The sequence below is a fragment of the Diadema antillarum genome, unplaced genomic scaffold, assembly GCF_040938485.1.
Source record: "Diadema antillarum isolate AM-2024a unplaced genomic scaffold, OU_Dant_1.0 scf00000099, whole genome shotgun sequence".
Classification (NCBI taxonomy): Eukaryota; Metazoa; Echinodermata; class Echinoidea; order Diadematoida; family Diadematidae; genus Diadema; species Diadema antillarum.
Genome location: NW_027270988.1, coordinates 3,526,287 through 3,546,053, shown reverse-complemented (window position 1 = coordinate 3,546,053; position 19,767 = coordinate 3,526,287). Strand labels below are relative to the sequence as shown.

Below are 19,767 nucleotides of genomic sequence, written 5' to 3'. Positions count from 1 at the left end.
CACCTGCTTGAGTATACTTGGGACTAGTCTTCAATGGGTTAATCCAATCTAAGAGTAGAGACTGATACCTCAAGAACCTACACTGGATAGTTGTTTTTGTTTTTGTTTTCTCTTTCTTCATTCAGGACGATGGACAACCTAACAATATAACACCTCCCTCACGACTCATCAGGGAGGGGATAATAGAGATATAAGCCCACAATTATAGCTTCTCTTAAAATGATAGAATATTAAATCATAATGCCATTTTCTTATCTCTCTATCTGTCTCTCTCTTTTTCTCTCATTCTCTCTTTGTACATCTCTCTCTTCCACACTATCTGTCTCTCTCTCTCTCTTTTTCTCTCCTATGTCACTTCCATCCGTCTGTCTCACCTATCTTTACAGCAGAGCTTGGTACACACACACACAAACACACACAACAACAACAACAACATTCCAATTCAAATGCAGAAACTGTGAGAGAAGGCAGAACATAAGGATTTGATGTCATACACTCTCACAAAGATATTCCTTTTGTCTTCTTTTTGCTGTTTAGCAATTATTTCAAAAATCATCTTTATCACACTTATCACAGAGAAGAGATCTTTTACATGTTTTTTTGTTGTTCTTCTTCTTCTACTTCATTTTTACGGAAGTCACTCCGCAAATTCAGCAGCGAATGGGGAGGACAAGGGTTGCACACAAAATCACACCTTACACGCACAATACACACTGGAATCGGCATCGCTGCACACAATCGGATATTGCAGCACGGCAGTTTGGGGATTGGCAAATGTGCGGTGCCCGACATCCATGGTGGAAAGGAACTCGATACCCGGACAGGTGCCGTTCAGGCTGAGTGGCCACAAGTCGTGGGCAGGATGCGTCAGAAACCAGTTGCGGGAGTTTACCAAGAAAAGAACAAGCCCTCCCTACTCCCTGCTACAAGATTATCACGTTTGAAGTTATACATACTTTGTCACTAGAGGGCACTACGCAGACACTACTGTACACAGAAATTGCAGCAGGCAAGTTTCCTCATAGAAGCGTACAGCTTTTGTCCTGTGATATGGGAGTGGAAACCAAGAGATGAAAAAGACAAAAAAAAAAATGAAGGTAATGAATAAAATAACCAGTGAGAGAGGGGGGGGGGGGGGGGAGCAGAAGGACAAAAGAATGAATAGAAAGAAAAGAGAGAACAAATCAACATAATTTGTCATTTGTTTTTTCTTCTGTGCAATCTGTAAGACAAGAAGTCACATCTTGATGGTAAGACGGTGCATCGCATAACTGGAGACTCATGATAAAGAACATCCAATCATATGTGTAGAGAAGAGATGATACTTCTTAATTTCTTGATTTTACAAATGGAATTTCAATGGTCCTAATAATGAACTGCCCCCAAAAAAGATCTATGTATAATTATATATTTTTTAAAGCACTGTTTTGACTGTTATTTTTCATACTCTCTGTTCAAATTCTGATAATAACTTTTTAAAGAAAGGGACTTTTCAGTCACTACAATGCAACTGGTGTGCCACTCACCTCTTTTCTCCTCGACCCATTCCCGCCGCCCCCGCCTCCCGCTGCTGCCTGTTGCCGTGGTGATGGCTGTCCCTGCCGGGGCCTGGCCCCGCCCTGGTGGGGCTGGCCCCTGGCCACGCCTTGCTGGGCTGGGTGCTGCTGCTGCTGCTGCTGTTGTTGCTGCTGTTGTTCCTCACTCTGACTGATCTGCTGAGCCAACCGGTAATCCTCCTCCTGCTGTAACTGGAGGGCCAGCTCGTGACTGAGATGGAAGAGATAGATATAATCATATGAATATATGAGCATATAAACATGAGAAAAGAGATAGATATAATCACATGAATATACGAGCATATAAACATGAGAGAAGAGATAGATATAATCACATGAATATATGAGCAAATAAACATGAAAGAGATAGATAGAATCACATGAATATACGAGCATATAACATGAGAGAAAAGATAGATATAATCATATGAATATATGAGCATATAAACATGAGAGAAGAGATAGATAAAATCATATGAATATATGTGACCCGCGACAACAAAAAAGTCCTAAAGTCGCGCACGGTCGAAGCCGTGAAATTAGAGTTTGAAGTCAGAGCGTTAAAATTGGTCAAAACTTACGATTTTCTGATTTTGATATATTATTGGAGTCTAACATGTCTTCTATCATCTGTTGAAACTTTGAAGCAAAATGATCAAAGGAAAGACCAAAAAATAGCGTTTTTCTGAGCCATGTTTTTTGGCGTTTCAACGAAGCAGAAACTGGTTCGAAAATTTGGATTGAGCGCCGCGGATAGCTTCCGCCCCTAACAACGACCAGAGTGATCTCATTGGTCAGTTTGCTGCTTGCTGCTAACCGAAGCGTGAAGGTCGCACACTGCCCAGTCGACTGGTGCGTGCGGGCGGGGTGCGCTATGCTCAGCCGCTTCTCACATCCTGGTCTCTGATTGGTTGGTGAGGAGACCGCCGACGCTGATGTGCTTGAATGAACTCTTCGGGGGTTGCAAGGGCTTACCTTCTAGTGTCCAGAGGTGAAAACTGACTTGCCTGTCCCTTGATCGCGATTGCGTCAAAAGGAAGACTTTTACGGCGCTTTTCTCGAAACAGTGATTTTCCAGACGTCTCGACATGCTCTCTTTTAAACATCGATATCTCCGCAGCCAATTATTTTTATAAAATGTGTTATATATCAATTTGAAGCAGAAAGATTAGGGGATTATATAATGCAATTTTCAAATAATCGACCTCGCCCGACTTTAGGATCATGTTGTTGTAGCGGGTCACATATGAGCATATAGACATGAGAGAAGAGATAGATAAAATCATATGAATATATGAGCATATAAACAAATATCATATGAATATTATATACATTCCCTCGAATGGCTCCTTAAAGAGACAGATCTCAACTTAGCATTGTCTCCTTAGCATTGTCCACTATGTTATATCCAATTCTATCTGTGCCTTACAGGTGACAATGGTTAGTACATATTTTCTATACACTGTCTCCAAAACATGCAATCAAGAGGAACATACTGAGACAAAAAAGATTGATAAACAGATAGACAGAGAGAGAGATAGAGATACAAGAAAACAGACATATAGAGCGTAGTGTACACTGTATCATCATCTGTTATCCAGTTTGAAGGAGCCACTGTGGCTTCGTGGATGAGATCGTTAAAAAATTTGACTTTCCATTCTTATTACATACAGCTGATGAAAAACAATGCCATTGCAAAGAGCCTCTTAACTGCTTCCTTCAATATTTTTTTTTTTTAGTCCACTGACTGATAATTAATTTCATTGATTTTTAAATTGGTAATACATTTTACAGGATTGAAATTGACTTTTTTTTCTCTCAAATTGGCAAAATTTTGTAAATTTCTTTGCAATTGGTGCAGATTTACCATATATAACCAGCTCCACAGAAAATTTCTCAATGTGAGATTCAATGTTGCCGATATATTGCTGACAAGATGATATTTTCTGGAACTTGATGGGTCAAGAATCTATCAGGGTAACCTTGTTGAATATCTTCTCTCCCCCTGCTTCAACATGAGTTTCTTGCACTGCATATTGATGATATCCTCCCTCACCCTTCTTTTATGTATCATGGGAAAAAAATGGGAAAATAAAGAACAAACAGATAAACAAGTAAACAAACAAGCAAACAAATAAACACCGTCAAACATTGTCACATTATAATTGACCATGTCTCCCCACCCACACCCAAGGTATTCCATCCTGCCGCTGCTATGAAAAGAGTGGACACTCACTCAGTAAGGACACCTTCGGGGAGCTTGGCCTCGCCTGCTGGGGGTTTGCCTGGCTGCTGGCTGGCCTGGGCCCCATCTCCCTGTGCGGCAGACTCTTGCAGCGATAAAGCCAGCAGTAAACTGTAGATAGAGAGAGGAGATATGAGATAATTGTATGTGCAAAGCTCAATGTTGTTGTCAGTAAATGACAAACACAGCCTTTAGTTGGAAGTTCAATTCCACAACGGGATCATGCTGGATTTGAGATTGGGCTTGAGGTTTCCAGCGTGTTTTGATGATGAATTTTTAAAATAATGAGAAACATCTTATTGATTATGAAGGAGCATGTAATTCTAAGAGGAATTCAAAGTTTATTTGATGAAAATTGGTTTTGAAATGGCTGACATATCCAAAACAAGGGATCCTCATAAAAAGTGGGACCCACTTTTTATTAGGATCACTATGTTTTACTCTTTTTCTTTTTCTTTTTTGATATCTCAGCCATTTCAAAACCATTTTTCATCAAATAAACATTGAATTTCATTTTGAATTGTATACCTTTTAGCATTTTATATATGTGGTTTCGAAACATCTTGAAAAGAATTCTCGCCTCGACCAATATTATATCATCCCTTTAACCCTTAGCCCACTTCATGTGCTGGATGGCATGTATACTAGAGAACTTTCTTCCCTAATTGACACAGAGGTCTAATTGTCAGTGAATAAGATTACCTAATCCCCCTAATCTCTTTTGTGTCATCATGGCCTTCCTGTAGGACTGAGGCACATTGTTACACCTGAATGGTCTTGCTAACTTCACAACAAGGCCAAGATTGAAAAGATTCTTGAATTCAGTTAAAAAAGCTTGGCTGGTTACAGTGTATTAAGTGAAGTGCCATGGCACCCACATGGGCATCTAACTTGTGGGCAGAATATAATCTATGAGCTTGCACACAAAAATATATAAAGATAAAAATCTTGTAAGCATGCTTTTATTCATTCGAAGGCAACACACTTTCAACATCAGGAAGCTTACGTGCCTCACCAAATCTACATCAGTTACTATAACCTGTCTGACTGAAATTCCCAAACTACACTTTTACTTCGCCCAATAACTTTTATTCAATACCTTGCCCATGAAACACGTTTTTATTACACATTCCTTTGTTTGTTTAATTGCTGGTATGTGCATAATATGAAGAGTTTTATTGCAAAATGAGCTAAAAGCCATCTTAAACACTTTAAAGTAAGTCCATCATCACATAGAGCAAAATTAAACTTTTCCAGTAATACCTCACTGGTGGCATTCAGGGTAACAACATTCTAGAAGTTATGATAAAAAAAAATTGTATTTCTTAACATTTTCTTTGTGTTTTAGCAGCTTTAACCAAAAATGTCTTGACATAAGTTCATTTTGCGATAAAACTCTTCATATCATTATTGATAGTGGTTTTATGGATGAACGATTACAAACATTACTCACTCTGTGTCTATTTGTTGGCTGGTGCTCATCGGTGGTGGCGGGGTCAAGGGACCCGAGGAGACCGGCCGCCGGCGGAAGTTGCCGTCGACGAAGTAGCTGTCGCCCTCGACGTTGGAGAGTGTCTCCCACACCACGTTGCTCTCCGTGAGGAACCCCTGGTCGGTGACGAGGACGTAGAGCTCATTCTGGATTGTGGTAGAGCAGTTTGGAAAGTTTACCAGTCCAGTATGTAGCAAATGAAATGAAAATAGAGCATGTTATCCTTTTCCTACCAAATGCAAGCAATGCGAAATAAAATGGTATACAAAAAGTTGACATTGTCTTATTGCAGATATTTTGCAATTTTTAAGTTGACTCACAAAATTAGCAAAAGTATTACGATCAACATAGATTGTCCGGTCCAAGCTTTAATAGGCAGAAGACCCTTGAACACAGGCTTACGTTGTGTTTGTACAGGGTGCTGAAGTGATTATTCCGGAAGAAGACACACAGCTCCTCCTCGGCTATCGTTGAGTTGAGTTCACAGAGACCGTGGTAGGTGAGCTGGGAGGCGTTGCTGGTCAGGAACTGGTCAGCTTGCAGACCTGACCAGGAGAGATAAACATCATAGTCACAATTAAAAGAGTGAATACCAAGCCCCTCTACCACTCAATACAGGGTACACCTGATATAATGAAATTCTGATTCAATGAAGTAAAAATTCAGGCCCCAATATAATCCACCCTTTGTTTTTTATTGTTCATTTGTTCCGTTAAAATGAAATTTCGTAGTAACAAAAGAAAACTGCTGGTCCCAGGAATTTGTTATAATGGTAGTCAACTGTAATATGAATTAAATTGAATTGGTTTGATTTGGTTTACTTGGCTATTACAGAAGCAAAGAATGCTTATAAGCAAGCTGTAACTTCAGGTGTCTGCAGGTATGTGAACCATTCCACTGGACTGTCACTTTTGAATGCTATTCAATTCAAATTTATTCAGAATTTTCTGTGCTGGCCATTCCACAAATGGAATACTATCATTTCATTTCCCATTTGTTTATTGTTTTTTTCCCAAACAATAAAACGACACATAGTGGGGTGGCTTAGTGACAAATATACTGATAATCGTGACACGCCGGACAAAAGTGTCATTTTTTCCTCAGACATTTGTATATATATAAAGATCAAAATTAGGGGGTGCTCCAAGAAATCCGCTAACAGAAAAAATGAGAAAACGCCCTTAATTTGTACATAACAATAATGTCTGAATTCAAAGACTATACACAGGACATTCGCCAGGTTTCTGTACAATGCAATGCAATGTACATGGTTGCTAGTCTTAAAATTCAGACCCATAATACGACATATTATGTGCATGTTTACAGTAATACACCATTTTTACTGGTTTTCCTATGGTAACAGGTGGTTAGTCTGTGTTGCAGACCTGAGGGAGGTGTGTTGGAATAGTCCAGTTTTCTTAAGCACCTTTTCATTAAATAATTTGATATAATTTCTGGTAAAGGATTTTTTTAGTACTGTCTACCTCCTGTAGAGAAATGGCAAAGAGTGACATGTGACTCTGGCTCAGATACTTTAAATCTTGGGCAATGACTTAGCCAGGTGTAGGACTATGTCACAGCTCATTTTTTCTCCCAGAACTACTAGTTCACCAGTAGAAGAGCTGCATATTCCATTGAGAACTTAAGGTTTTGGGTATTGCCATACATATTTCCTAACAAATTTAACCCGTTTCCTCCAAGATTGTGTGAATTCCATAGGTTTAGCGCAGGGATTACCTGGTTCCCGTAAGCAATTTTTATTGTCCGCACTTCCCCTCTTTATATGTTTCTTATTTCTTATGGGGGTTATTCAAATGTTTAAAAAGGTTAAAAGTTTGTTTTCATAGATGAAGTTGAATTTAGACAATTTGAATATTTTTAAAAATATATTGATATTTGTAATTTCACTCATAAAGACTTAAAGCGGTTTGAATATTTTTGGTCTGATAGCTATGTATAGACATGTTATTAAAAAGTAAAAGCAATGTTTGATTGGTTCACATTATCCAAAGAGGGTGGGATGTAGTTGGCTGGTGAACAAAGTCTATGGGGGAGTTTAAAAAGTTGATAGAAATAAAACAAAATCGGTATAGAGCAGAATCTAAATCACAATATAATATGACAAAATTCCCGACCCCAAAGGCGGTTGATTCTATGATGCTTTATGTCAAAATACATTTCACCAAAATACATGTGATTGATAGGAGGAAAAAGTATAGTACATTAAAAACAATATAGTTCAACTAACCCCATTAGTCCAGCAGCATAATGAAATGATTGTTAAGTTTTTCGCCTTGTCAATTGAAGATGATGTTACATAATGACAATTATCAAAGTCAGCTAGATCTAGTATATCAAGAAACCAAAAAGAAGGGGTGGGGTGGGGAGAGAAGAATGAAGTAAGTTATTAGTATCTGTAGTTGTGGTTTTCAGTATATTCATTTTAATTTCCTTAATTTCCGTTAGGTCATCATGGATTGGAGCATTTGTGTACTAGTAATCTGCCAGGAACAAAAACAAGAAAAACTTAAAGGTCCTATACACTTTTGGGAGAGTGACTTGAAAAAAATGTTCAGGATATCACATTTTATGCATAATATGTGTAGGTCTGGGGGCATTTCATGAAGCATTTTGTCCGACAAGTTGTCGGACAAATTTGCTCTCTGCCAATCAGATGCAAGGATTTCTGTAGTTTGTAACAGTTTGTCAGAAAAATATCTGACCAAACTGCTTCATGAAATGCCCCCCCCCCCCCCCTGTTGTATCACAAGACATCCTACCATAATTTTTATACAGTTTTTGCAATCAAAGCAAACATATAAAGAGATATCAGTATTTTTCTCATTAAAGCATAAATGCGGACGGTTTAGTCTGGAAACATGTTATCATAGAAATATTGTTCACATTTTGTGTTATCAACAATACTTAACATTGATTATACAGATTCATTTTTACAGAGGTTCTTTCTATCCGTAACTCACACTTAAGAACAATTTTCAAGCACTAATTTTGGGTTTTTGCCTTTAATTATCCACAAAAAGGAGGACTCAATGCATAAAAGGTGTATGCTTTATTTTTGGAAAATGTTGAGGAGATCAGGAAAATTATATATATTGATGTAGATTTTGGACCTGAAGGAGCAGTTGAAGCATTTTTAAGAAACAATGCCTTGTGGCATCGTTCTTATCATCAAAAATTAATAATGACAAACTCAAATGAAAATTGGAGGGGGGGGGGGGAGAAAAGACGAACATATTGACATGAGACAGCTTGGTAAAGATTAAACGCTATAATAGACAATGCAGCCTCTTTTCTCAGTTCATACTTATCCAGAGTGTGTGCTTTCTTTCCAGTACCGGTATTATTATTTAGATAGGTTAGGAGAATCCCTTTGAATTGTGTGATACATCATTTTAAAGCTTACAGTCTGCTCTTTCAGAATCTGTCCTTAAAGGACAAGTCCACCTTCATGCACACATGGATTCAGTGAATACAACAATATTAGTAGGACACATCACAGAAAGCTTGGAAAAAATCGTATAATCCGTTCAAAAGTTATGATTTTTTCAGGTATCTGCACAGTCGCGGCTGGATGAAAAGACTACCACAGTGTATGATGTCACATGCGCACATTCTAAGGAAAATAAAATGAGAATTTCACAAAACCATACTTTTTGAATAAAGTTCACATAGTTTCTTTGACTTGCTACTGACGTATGTCAAGGGTAATATTATTCCCCCTGCCTTCTGAAAGAGAAGTCGAGTATCCTTTTGTAAGCGAAAATAATTTATGTTGAATTTTCTTTATTCATTCTTTATATCGTTGTACACATGTGACATTACAAGGTATAGTAGTCTTCTCATCCAGCCTCGACTGCATGAGCAGAAACTTCAAAAATGCATTACTTTAGAACGGATTGTCCAATTTTCCTCAAACTCTCACTGATGTGTTCTACTATTGTTGCTGCATTCACTCAACCCACATGCTATAAAGGTGACAAATCTTTGTCTGGCGACTTTTTTGTTGATCAATTATACCAACCCTGATGGAAATCTCTTCAAATTCATAAGTTCTGAAGTCTCCTTTAAGTTTAACCAAAATCTATATATATAGTTGCCATGGCAACATACCACTTAACACTAATGAAAAGTATTTCAAACCTCTATACATCCCGTCGATCAGTTGTACCTATTCAAATGGAATCTCTTCCAAACTGGAAAATAGCCTCCTGTAACTAACTTCAATAAAAACCCTAGTTTTGGGTTGCCATGGCAACGCACAAATCAACAATTATATTTGACCCCTGGTTTATACTCTTGGTACCTTCTATACAACGTTCATATCAAATTTTGTGAAAATTGAATCTTCCTCCCTCGAGAAATAAACAAAAACATGATTTTTAGAAAAAGTTCATTGACCTTTGACCTTTTACCTTTGGAAAATTCACTCCAAATTCAATCAAAATATTTTACTTGTTCTCAATATTCTTCCTGCCAAGTTTTATCCAGATTGGATATTCCTGACCTGAGAAATAGTCAAAAAACCAATTTCACAAATAAAGGTCATCGACCTTTGACCTCTGACCTCCTTCCCAGCATCAATTTTCTTGGAGCACCCTATTTTTTGAGAAGGTACATCATGAAGTACCTTTGGTGAAAAAATCATGCTTTTGTCCGCCGTGTCACGATAATTTCACTAAGCCACCCCACTAACAGGCATGTACAAATGTTGCTGAACAATGTTGTTGTGGAAAATAAAATTCGTCAGCTACAGTGCCCCATTACTATCATACATCACAGAATACACACATAGGGACTTTTCTTCTTTTCTTCTTCTTGTTTTTGTTTGTTTGGTTGTTTTTTTAAGAATGTTGGCCACCATACCTTGTCTGACCTCCTCCTCATTAGTTGATGTCTTTGTGGCAATGATTCGTTCCACCAGCTGGTTGTAGCTGCACGTGTTGACGGCCGACACAACCTCAGCATTCTGGGGGTCGTAGAGCCAGCCATGATAGAGGGCGATGTTCAGCAGATCAAAGACCACGCACTCCTGGGTGTATTCAAAGTCCTTGACTCTACCAAGAGCAAAAGGTCAAGTCGCGAAGAGTAAATAATTAGAACCAAAGGAACAGAGACAAATTCTCCTTGATTTTCCCACCACAAGCACATTGCTACGGTACTATGGAGATACTTAAAAATTGAGATTTTGTTACCAGACTGCACTGACACTACTGGTGGAAGTATTTTTGAAATTTGTGTTAAAGCTCCTGTTTAAATTTTGGCAGCAGTGATTTAAAAAATATGCAAGATACCACTTTTGATGCATACGTGAAGGTCAGTTGTATCAGAAAACATCCTACCATATTAAATTTTTGCTATAAAGCCTAAAATACAACCAGATATCACCATTTTTCTCATTAAACCATAACTGTAGACGGTTTAGTCTGGAAACATTTTTATCATAACTATCGTTCACATTTTGTATATTTTACAATACTTCACATCAGTTATACTGGTTCAATATTTTAGATAGGTTGTTTCTATCCCTAACTCACAATTTAGACCTATTTTGAAGAACTAATGTCGGGTTTTCGTTTCATCTGCAAATGGTAAATTATGACTTTAAAGGGTGTGTACAGTTCTGGTTGAGGTGAGGATTGAGCTTTTAACATTTTGCGAGATATTCAGAAACCACTCTATGAGATGTCAAAGAGCATGCAATTCTATGGGGTATCAAAAGTTTATTTCATGAAAATCGGTTTTGAAATGGCTGAGATATCCAAAAACAAGGTGAAACAAAGAGATCCTAATAAAAGGCGTGGCCTGTCGCCTTTTATTATTATCACTTTTTGGATATCTCAGCCATTTCTAAAAACCAATTTTCATCAAATATACGTTGAATCCTTCTGAGAATTACATGCTCTTTCATATTTCATAAGAGGTTTCTCATTATCTCACTTAGGAATGTTCAAAACATGAATCCCCACCTCAACCATTACTGTACAGTCCCTTTAAGGCTGTTTTTCTTGAAAAGATTACCTTTAATGCCAAATCATACACAATGTACCACCTCTTTTCACTTCCATCAACTATTCCAACTGGAACATTAGAACTTAAGTTCAGAGACTAAATTTTTTTCCTTCACTGAGGCCTTACCCACGTGGCTAAAAATTCAATCTGAAGAAATGCTTTCTGTAAAAAGAGATTCTACATATTCTGCTGAAGCAGCCATAGCAGTAAGGTGTAAAGGTGAGTGGGTAAAGGAAAGGAAGGTACAATGTACTATGGAGATAAGGGATGTGGAACATAAACACACAAAAAAGTGGGGCTACCAAGCTAATACAAGAAGACTGCTTCAATGGGCAGAGGATTACACTGTCATATGTTTACTTTTTTTTTTCTTTTGTAAGGAAGAAGAATTTGAAGGTCCTTCCAACTCGCAAGCTCAAATCCCTTTATGGTCTTCAGCATGGTCAGGATGTTTGCAAAATTACAAATGTAACTCTACCCAAAATAATATGCATCCAGGGATGCCAAATTTGTAGATAATAATGTTAAACAGTTTTCTGAGGCAAGCAAGGCTTAGTATCACTGGAAGAACAGTATTTCTATCTTTCCTGCTATAGACACATGCAGCTATCCAATTTTAGGGATGATATTATAAATGAAACCTCAAGGACATTTGGGCAAAAATTAAAAAAAATCAAAAATCAAAATACTAAAAAAAAAAAAAAAAAAAAGAATAGCTGGCATCTTTTTGCATCCCTGTCTCCATGGCAACGGATGAGAAGCTTTACCCGGTGAACTTGACGTTGACGTCCAGGCCTGTCTGTAGTCTGGACATGATCTCCATTGCATCGTGCATGTTCTGCTCGTAGTTCTTCTGGATGTCATCCGAGGCATTCTGCAAAATTTGTTTACGTACAGTATGTTAGTATAAGGAGTGTGACTCTAGCCTAACTTGACATCATTTCATCTCATAGAGATGTATAATAATATACTAGAGCGCGGACTGCGTGTGGCGCGTACGCAGTGCTCGTGTGCCGAGATGAAGAGGCCGCGCGCCATCTTTGTCCGGGCAAAAACAAACATCGCGTCCGGGCAGCGCAGTAGTGGTGGACACGTGAACACGTATACAACAAGCGTTCAAACACGTATTGGCTTTCAGCAAGAAGATGAGGGGGTCGGAGATGAGAGAAGGAAACAACTCAAAAATTTAAGTTGCTAGCAATCTCTTATTATGAGTGGTAAAGAAAATGAAAATCAAACAAAATTTTACTTTATTCCCAACGAGGTAATACTTTCAAGCCGACCAACACGACCATGGTCCATGCAATACAAAGGGTTCTCTTGGTCTCTAGACAGCCGGATGCCCCTTGTGATACAGTATACTGCGTCATTTTTTTTTATTTTTTTTTTTGCAATTATATTTTTTCTGTATGAGGGGACTGCATTCGTATCTGTGTATACGAGTGTTTCATTGTATTTCATTTTTTTTTATAAGTACGTGTAGGCATATTGGTTCCATGACATATTATGTTCAATTCAATTCAGTTCAATTCAATTCAATTCAATTTATTTGTTCCAAGCTCGAAATGCTAATGTTGAAGCTTACATAAACCCTAACCCAAATCATAACACCTAACCCTAATCCTAATCCTCACCCTGCCTTGAACCAAACGCCCAATGAGACCCATGATGCTAAATTCTATTTTCAGAAAGATATCAATGCCGGAGCATAATATGTCCTGTCACCAGGCATATATTACGTACTCTGAGCTTTTCTCACACTATCACCATCGTGAACTATAGCAAAGGGTGGAGGAACGATTTTTTTGTTTTTTTTTTTTTTTTTGGGGGGGGGGGGGGCTCAAGGGCCAAATAGGGCACTTAGAAGGGGAGTTTTTTTATTTTGGAAATGGGGCAAATGCCCCCCCCCCCCCCCCCCCGTTCCGCCGACCCGGTGGTGCATATAGTTATGTACTGTAGTAGCTATCTACAACAGTATATAGTAGCAATAGATCGAGAATAGCTGAGGGAGGGCGGAGTGCCCCTGACGAAGAATTTTGCAAGACCTTTTCTTTTCTTTTTCTTTTTTTTTTTGTCTTGAATCAATCTGTTTAACACACACTATAAATGTAATTTTAGTTACTTGTGAAAGGAAACTCCGCTCCCCTTCTTTTCTCCTGTTTCTACATCCAAAAGCAGCGCATGAACCAGGCATTTTGCAACATAGATCTATGCTACTTTAAGTAGAATTTGCGAATTTAAGAACATTTTCGATTTCCAAACTCCGATGGAGACCTTGGCATAGATGCTAGCCTACTGCCGTTGCATCTCGTCGTCGATCTCCCTGCATGCTCCGCTAGCGCTACACGTTATCGGTACGGTCGTTAGTCGAAATTTGCCCGGACCAAAATGGCGAACGCCTCCTTCTATCGGTCACAGGGATTTTACGGAGTCCGCCCTCTAGTGTTCTTAGTATATATCTCTATGTTTCATCTATACATCTCTGAACACTACTTCTGATCTCAGATGACGAATTTACAAGATAATCTCTGTAAAATATAGTATAGGAACTTAAAAACACTGAAATTGCAAATGAGTGATGTGGTTTGTGCAAAACATGATTAATTCCTGTTTTAAAGCCACAGGGATAAAGCTCCTGCCAATGACATAGGGTATTTTTGCCCATTCTTCCGGATCTACGGTGATACTGTTTGTATGTATCAAATGAACAACTGACTACTTTGAAAATTATGCAGTCCCCTAGGGCCCTGTTACTGATGAACTTGCATTAAACCCTTTCTTTGGTTTGTTCACTCATTGGCATTGATGTCTGTAAACTAATTGTTAATGAGTAGGGATTACCTAATCCTCCTAATCCCTATTGTGTCACAGTGGCTTTCCTGTTTAATGGTCTGTGGCACATTGCTACACCTGAGTGAGCTTGCAAAAATTTCAGAGACAACAAATTTGGGTGGAGTACTGAATGATGAAGAGAAAACTTGGCAAGTAAAGTGATCCCTGATATGCTTGGTAAATAGAGAATTTGACGCCAGAAATAATTTGGCATCCCTGTTATACTACAGATACAACAACATCACAACAGATGCATTCCTATCACTTGGATTTGCTTCATTTGTCTGTAAAAGTATAGGTACATGTATCTGAAATCTTAAAGTTTTCATATAATGCATGAAATGCTATTAAATATTAATGTTCATTTTCATGTTGTAGTGTTAAGAAAAACAATGACATAAATCTAAGTTACTCATTTACATATTTCCATGTATTACCACTGCTAGATTCAAATGTTACTCGATAATATCGGTCAATCCACCTTGTGTTAAATATTCTTGTAAGAAAAAAAATGCAAATATCCAATCCAATCCAATCCAATCCAATCCAATCCATTCCAATCCATTCCAATCCAATCCAATCCAATCCATTCCATTCCAATCGAATCCAATCCAATCCAATCCAATCCAATCCATTCCAATCCAATCCAATCCATTCCAATCCAATCCAATCCAATCCAATCCAATCAATCTACAGACCTTGGGCATCCTGGACAGAAGGTGGTCACCCAGATACTCAAAGAGCTGACTGGCCGACACCATTTCCACCATGGGGGGGATCTGGATCGTCTCACGGAGCAGCATGACGTTGACGATGGCGAGGAGCGGGCAGGGCCCATTCTCGTTCTGCGTGATGATGGGCGTGTTCTGGTTGCGCCACGTCACCCACTTGACGTGGTAGGCCTGCTGAGGTTGGGCCGCTGCGCGGGGACTGGTGGCCGCTGAGCCTGGGGCACTGACGTCAGCTGAAAGAGAATAAATTACTCTCCGATGTCACAGATGCTTTATCCTACATTTCTATTGATCTCGCTATTGCTTAGGTCATTTTCTTCATCTCTTCTTTAAAGTAACAGTACAGAACTGGTTGAGGGGAGGATTCAGGTTTATAACATTCCTAAGTGAGACAATGAGAAACCTCTTATGAAATATGAAAGAGCACGTAATTTTAAGAAGGATTCAACGTTTATTTGATGAAAATTGGTTTTCAAATGGTCGAGATATAAAAAAAAGCAATAAAAATAAAAGGCAACAGGCCACACCTTTTATTAGGATCTCTTTGTTTCACCTTGTTTTTGGATATCTCAGTCATTTTAAAACCAATTTTCATCAAATAAACTTTTGATTCCCCTTAGAATTCCATGCTCTTTGACATGTCATAGAGTGGTTTCTGAATATCTCGCAAAACATTAAAAGCCAAATCCTCTCCTCAACCAGAACTGTACAGTCCCTTTAATGCTGTGCTGTAAATTATGATGTAAAACTGAATATCATACTGCACTTTTTCCACCAGCAAATAAGAACACAATATCAATTTGACATGTCCTTTCTGCCATTTGTTTTTTTGTTTTTGTTTGTTTGTTTGTTTTTGTGGTAAACCGTGATCTTTACAAAACATGTTGCGCAGGGACCCATCGTGTTCATAAACTGGTGATACGATAAGAACTCTTGCTGAAATGGCAACTGTCATGTTGGCAACAACAAGAACCCAGCTTCCTGCTTGGCTAAATTGCTATTGGAATGGAAGTTGCCATTCCAGCAAGAGTTGCTATCCTTACATCTTTTATGAAATGGGGCTCTGTAAAAGACCCATCAGATTGAAGAAGCTCAATACATGTCGGTGATGCCTAACTTGGATGGCTAAACTCTTGTTTCCCAGATAGGTGGAGGAGGGGCACTATTGCCACAGGACAACATGCACTTGAATATCAAGCCTGACTCAGCAAAATGTTTACACAAAAAAAATAAAACAATAAGAATGGATTAATAACAATGTCATGAACAGCTGAGTGTTTGTGGTAAAAAAATTTGCGACATGAGAAAAATACTACACAAACAAACTATAAAACAGTAATATGCATACTATAAGTATGAAAAGTTTGATGATATTTATTATTAAAGGTATATTCAGACTTACAGGCTGCTGCTGCTGTGGCACCAGTCTCCTCTAATGCCACGCCTCCCTCCGCCCCTCTCACTTCCAGAGGGTCAACTTCCATGGCACTGCAGGCAGCTCCTCCTACTTCACTCTCACCCCCACTCATCACAGACTCCGCCCCCACTGGTGGATCCGCCTCCTCCGTGTACCGCATCTCTTCCATCTTCTCGGCCTCCAGCGCCGCCTCCGCCATGATTGTGATGTCGTTGTCCATGGAGTTCTCCGTGCTGGGGGTGGCCGTGCTTGGGGTGGCGTCCGAGTTCGTCAGCACCCCCTTCAGGTCCTCGCGCCCCTCTGCGTGGCTGAACTCTGGCTCCGCGACCGACGCTGGTTCATCCATCCTGCCCGGTCTTCCGAAGAAGATGCCTACCCACAAATTTCCTGCAGAAGTGATTTGAAGCAATACCTTCTCATTATGCACAATGCATGCTTGCTCCTTGTTCAAACACATGTGATCCCATTCACATTGCTTGAGTACAGTGTACTCACTGATACACCATTGACACCTCTGTCAACACATAACCTTGGAATTACCCATTACACACACAGCATGCAAACCCCCACACCATGACAACTACCCCACATTTAATCATCCATAGATACTGAAATCTTTCTACGGATATGTTCAACTTCAGCATTACCAGTTACCCACTACATAGGGATACCAAGCTTACATTGTACACACAGCATTGCAGAATTCTGAGGGACGAAAAGGCATATTTATGGGAGAAAGACACATGTTTGGAAATGCAATTTGGAGAAGACAGTATCTTCCATGAAATCTGGAGTATAATAACTATAAAACAGTACAAAGTATTGAAAAAAAAAGTTGGTACATTAAAGCTACACTTATTTATGGGTACATAATGCACAAAAAAAAAAGTACAAGAAAACATGTATGGAGTAATGGATCATTATCTGGCAGGTGACACTTGTACTAGTTTACTACTGGTTTATTTTCCAGTGTGTAGTTACAATGAGGAAGTCCAGCCAAAAGATCTTTTCATTTCCCTAATGGCCTACATACATGTAAATGCAAATGAAAGCACAGTATCAGCTATCAAAATGTGTCATGAACAACATTACATGCAAGTACATCTCTTTATATAGACACAATACTTCACTCTCTATGTTCAACATGCATGCACTCAAACCACAACACCTCTGTAACTAGCCTTTCATAATCCACACTGAATAATTGAAATTAATTGGAAATTCCCCATTTCCTGTCAGGGGCAAATCTGATTAACTTGATAATTTCACAATGTAGGATCACCAGTCTCTTCTGATTGACTCTTTTGATCATAATTTCATTGAGATGCGGTGTAGTTACATTCAATGTAAAACCAAAATGTCTCAAATAATGACCTTGATCTGGAATAAAAATCACAATCAAATTATACAAAAGGGACTGTGCAGGTCTGTAAGTGCGAGGCATATGAATCGTACATTGTATTTACAAGAGTATGGGATTATACAGTAATTACCAAAATAGATTTGAGGTTCATAACCGATAGAACTATGTATGCACCCCACTCCCCCCCCCCCCCAACCCTTCTATTCTACCCTACCCTTGTTATCTTATGCACGGATGGACGCTGTCTGCACCATAAGCATTTGCCAAATGTGTGTGCATGTACAAACTATGCATCCGTGCACACCACGTGCATGTGCTAATGTGGGTCGGTATTAAAGGCAGTGTAAAGTGGTATGTCAAAATTATTAGTAAGATGGAGGGGGGGGGGGAGACATAAGAAAGTCTTTTGAGTTCCCTTCCTCCCTCCCCCCCCCCCCCCTCCAACTTTCCAAGAAGCTGTGTAGAGAAACCTCATTTCACATGCCACGCCCACCTCCTGAAACCTGCTGCTGCATGCTGTCTGTAGCTACGAGTATGATGACCTGTAGCTAATAAAGATTCTGTGTTGCTTGACCATTGATGGAGAGATCAACTAGTACAAACCTGCTCACTAACACACTACAAATTGCAAAGAAATTAAATTGTTTTTGATCGACAAGAAAAGGCCCTACCCTGGTCCCTGGTCACGGATGGCAGTGGAAGGAGGCATGGATGGTGTGACTGTGATACAGTTACAATCACAAGCCACAAGATTCATGCTCATAGGCAGAGAAGAAACACTCATAAATCAACTTATTTCTGATCAGCAAGCATCATTTTGGGTCTTTGAATTTGAATTCATAGTCATATCTCAAGAGGTGAAATTATCGGCGTCTGTAGTTTCAAAAAAGAATCGATAGAGTCAAGAGAGACCACCGTCAATAAAAATCGTGAACATGGTGAAAGATCATTAATATTTGACAAGTAGATGTAATAACAATCAAATAACGCATCACTTCATATCTCAAAATTGAGCTTTATTAAATTTACAGTCAACGATATAACTGTAAATTAGTTAGAGATCTAAATTAAGTTAAATATTCACGGCTGACGGATAGCATTATCAGCCTGTACTACTAGTTACGTCAAAAGCGGTATGTGGGACTGCACTATGACCTTTTGACGGCTCTGCGAACGAGTACGAAGTTTGTCTTTATATTTGTGTGCCTCAAATATCACAAAATACCCGGACGAAATGATTTTGCACAGTCTATCCATACGTACCTCGTTACAGGTGATGAAATTCAACCGCTAACTGCTAAAATATCTCGGTAAAAGTCACAGCTGTGTGACCAACTTCGTTCGTACCCACAAAAAGTCAGGGCATCTTTTCCACGCATAACATGTCTAGTGCGAGTGTTACGATACTGTACCTCGATGATACATACACTTTGCTCACAAACACACACACATACACTATACAGAGCGTAGAGAGCTTTCTTCGCACAAACTTGTGCCTGCCCGCCCGCGATTTTTTTTTCCGTAACCCTAACGCGTCGAAATTGCCCATTGTGTCACTTGAGCAAAGACTATCAGTGTACAAGTTGGTTTTTTGTACGCATGTGCGTGGACTTAGTTACGCGTTGAGTTCGTACTGTTAGGTACACGGTATATACAGAGTACCATTGGCATGGTCGTCTCCTAACCACCACAGAATCAGATTATACAATGTGAGAATGGACGCTGTCCTTCAACCAGAAACATAACAACGGGTTTGTGTGTATGGGTATGTGTATGCGCGTGTGTGAGTATGTTTGGGTGTGTGTGTGTGTGTGTGTGTGTGTGTGTGTGTGTGTTTTGTGTGTGTGTTTCCACTTCACATGTCATCGCCATCGCGTTCGGCTTTGCCTTAGGTGGTATTTCTGTAGTTTTGTTCGCCGTCTGCTGACACTTTTCCTGTGTCTCGTAAGACTTGCGTTACTAGGATGCATGCAAACTCGACGTCGTCATCAATATCTTGCAAAAAGTAAATTGGAAATCTAATTGAAGCTTGGAATAAATCAAAATCAAAGTATTACATATACGTAGCGACACGTAGCGGTAGGTTAGTGAAGCAACCTTC

At 39.1% G+C, this 19,767-nt stretch overlaps 1 protein-coding gene across 1 annotated transcript; it reads right to left on the bottom strand.

The window, feature by feature from the left end:
- Nucleotides 1-1,019: 1,019 nt before the first annotated feature.
- Nucleotides 1,020-19,036, bottom strand: LOC139718790 (ubiquitin carboxyl-terminal hydrolase MINDY-2-like). The gene is made up of 10 exons (XM_071630255.1): nucleotides 18,930-19,036; nucleotides 16,289-16,690; nucleotides 14,854-15,119; nucleotides 12,091-12,197; nucleotides 10,178-10,368; nucleotides 5,696-5,838; nucleotides 5,255-5,439; nucleotides 3,793-3,912; nucleotides 1,527-1,767; nucleotides 1,020-1,043 (listed from the first exon to the last, which is right to left on the bottom strand). Exons 2-10 carry the CDS (start codon nucleotides 16,647-16,649, stop codon nucleotides 1,020-1,022), a joined length of 1,638 nt encoding a protein of 545 aa, XP_071486356.1. The 5' UTR covers nucleotides 16,650-16,690; nucleotides 18,930-19,036.
- Nucleotides 19,037-19,767: the final 731 nt, after the last annotated feature.

Coding starts and splice junctions, on each gene's coding strand:
- LOC139718790 (XM_071630255.1), bottom strand. CDS start 16,649: ATGGATGAACCAGCGTCGGTCGCGGAGCCAGAGTTCAGCCACGCAGAG. Junction 12,198..14,853: donor TTCTGTCCAGGATGCCCAAG/GTCTGTAGATTG, acceptor CAAATTTTGCAG/AATGCCTCGGATGACATCCA. Junction 1,044..1,526: donor ATGGGTCGAGGAGAAAAGAG/GTGAGTGGCACA, acceptor CCCATATCACAG/GACAAAAGCTGTACGCTTCT.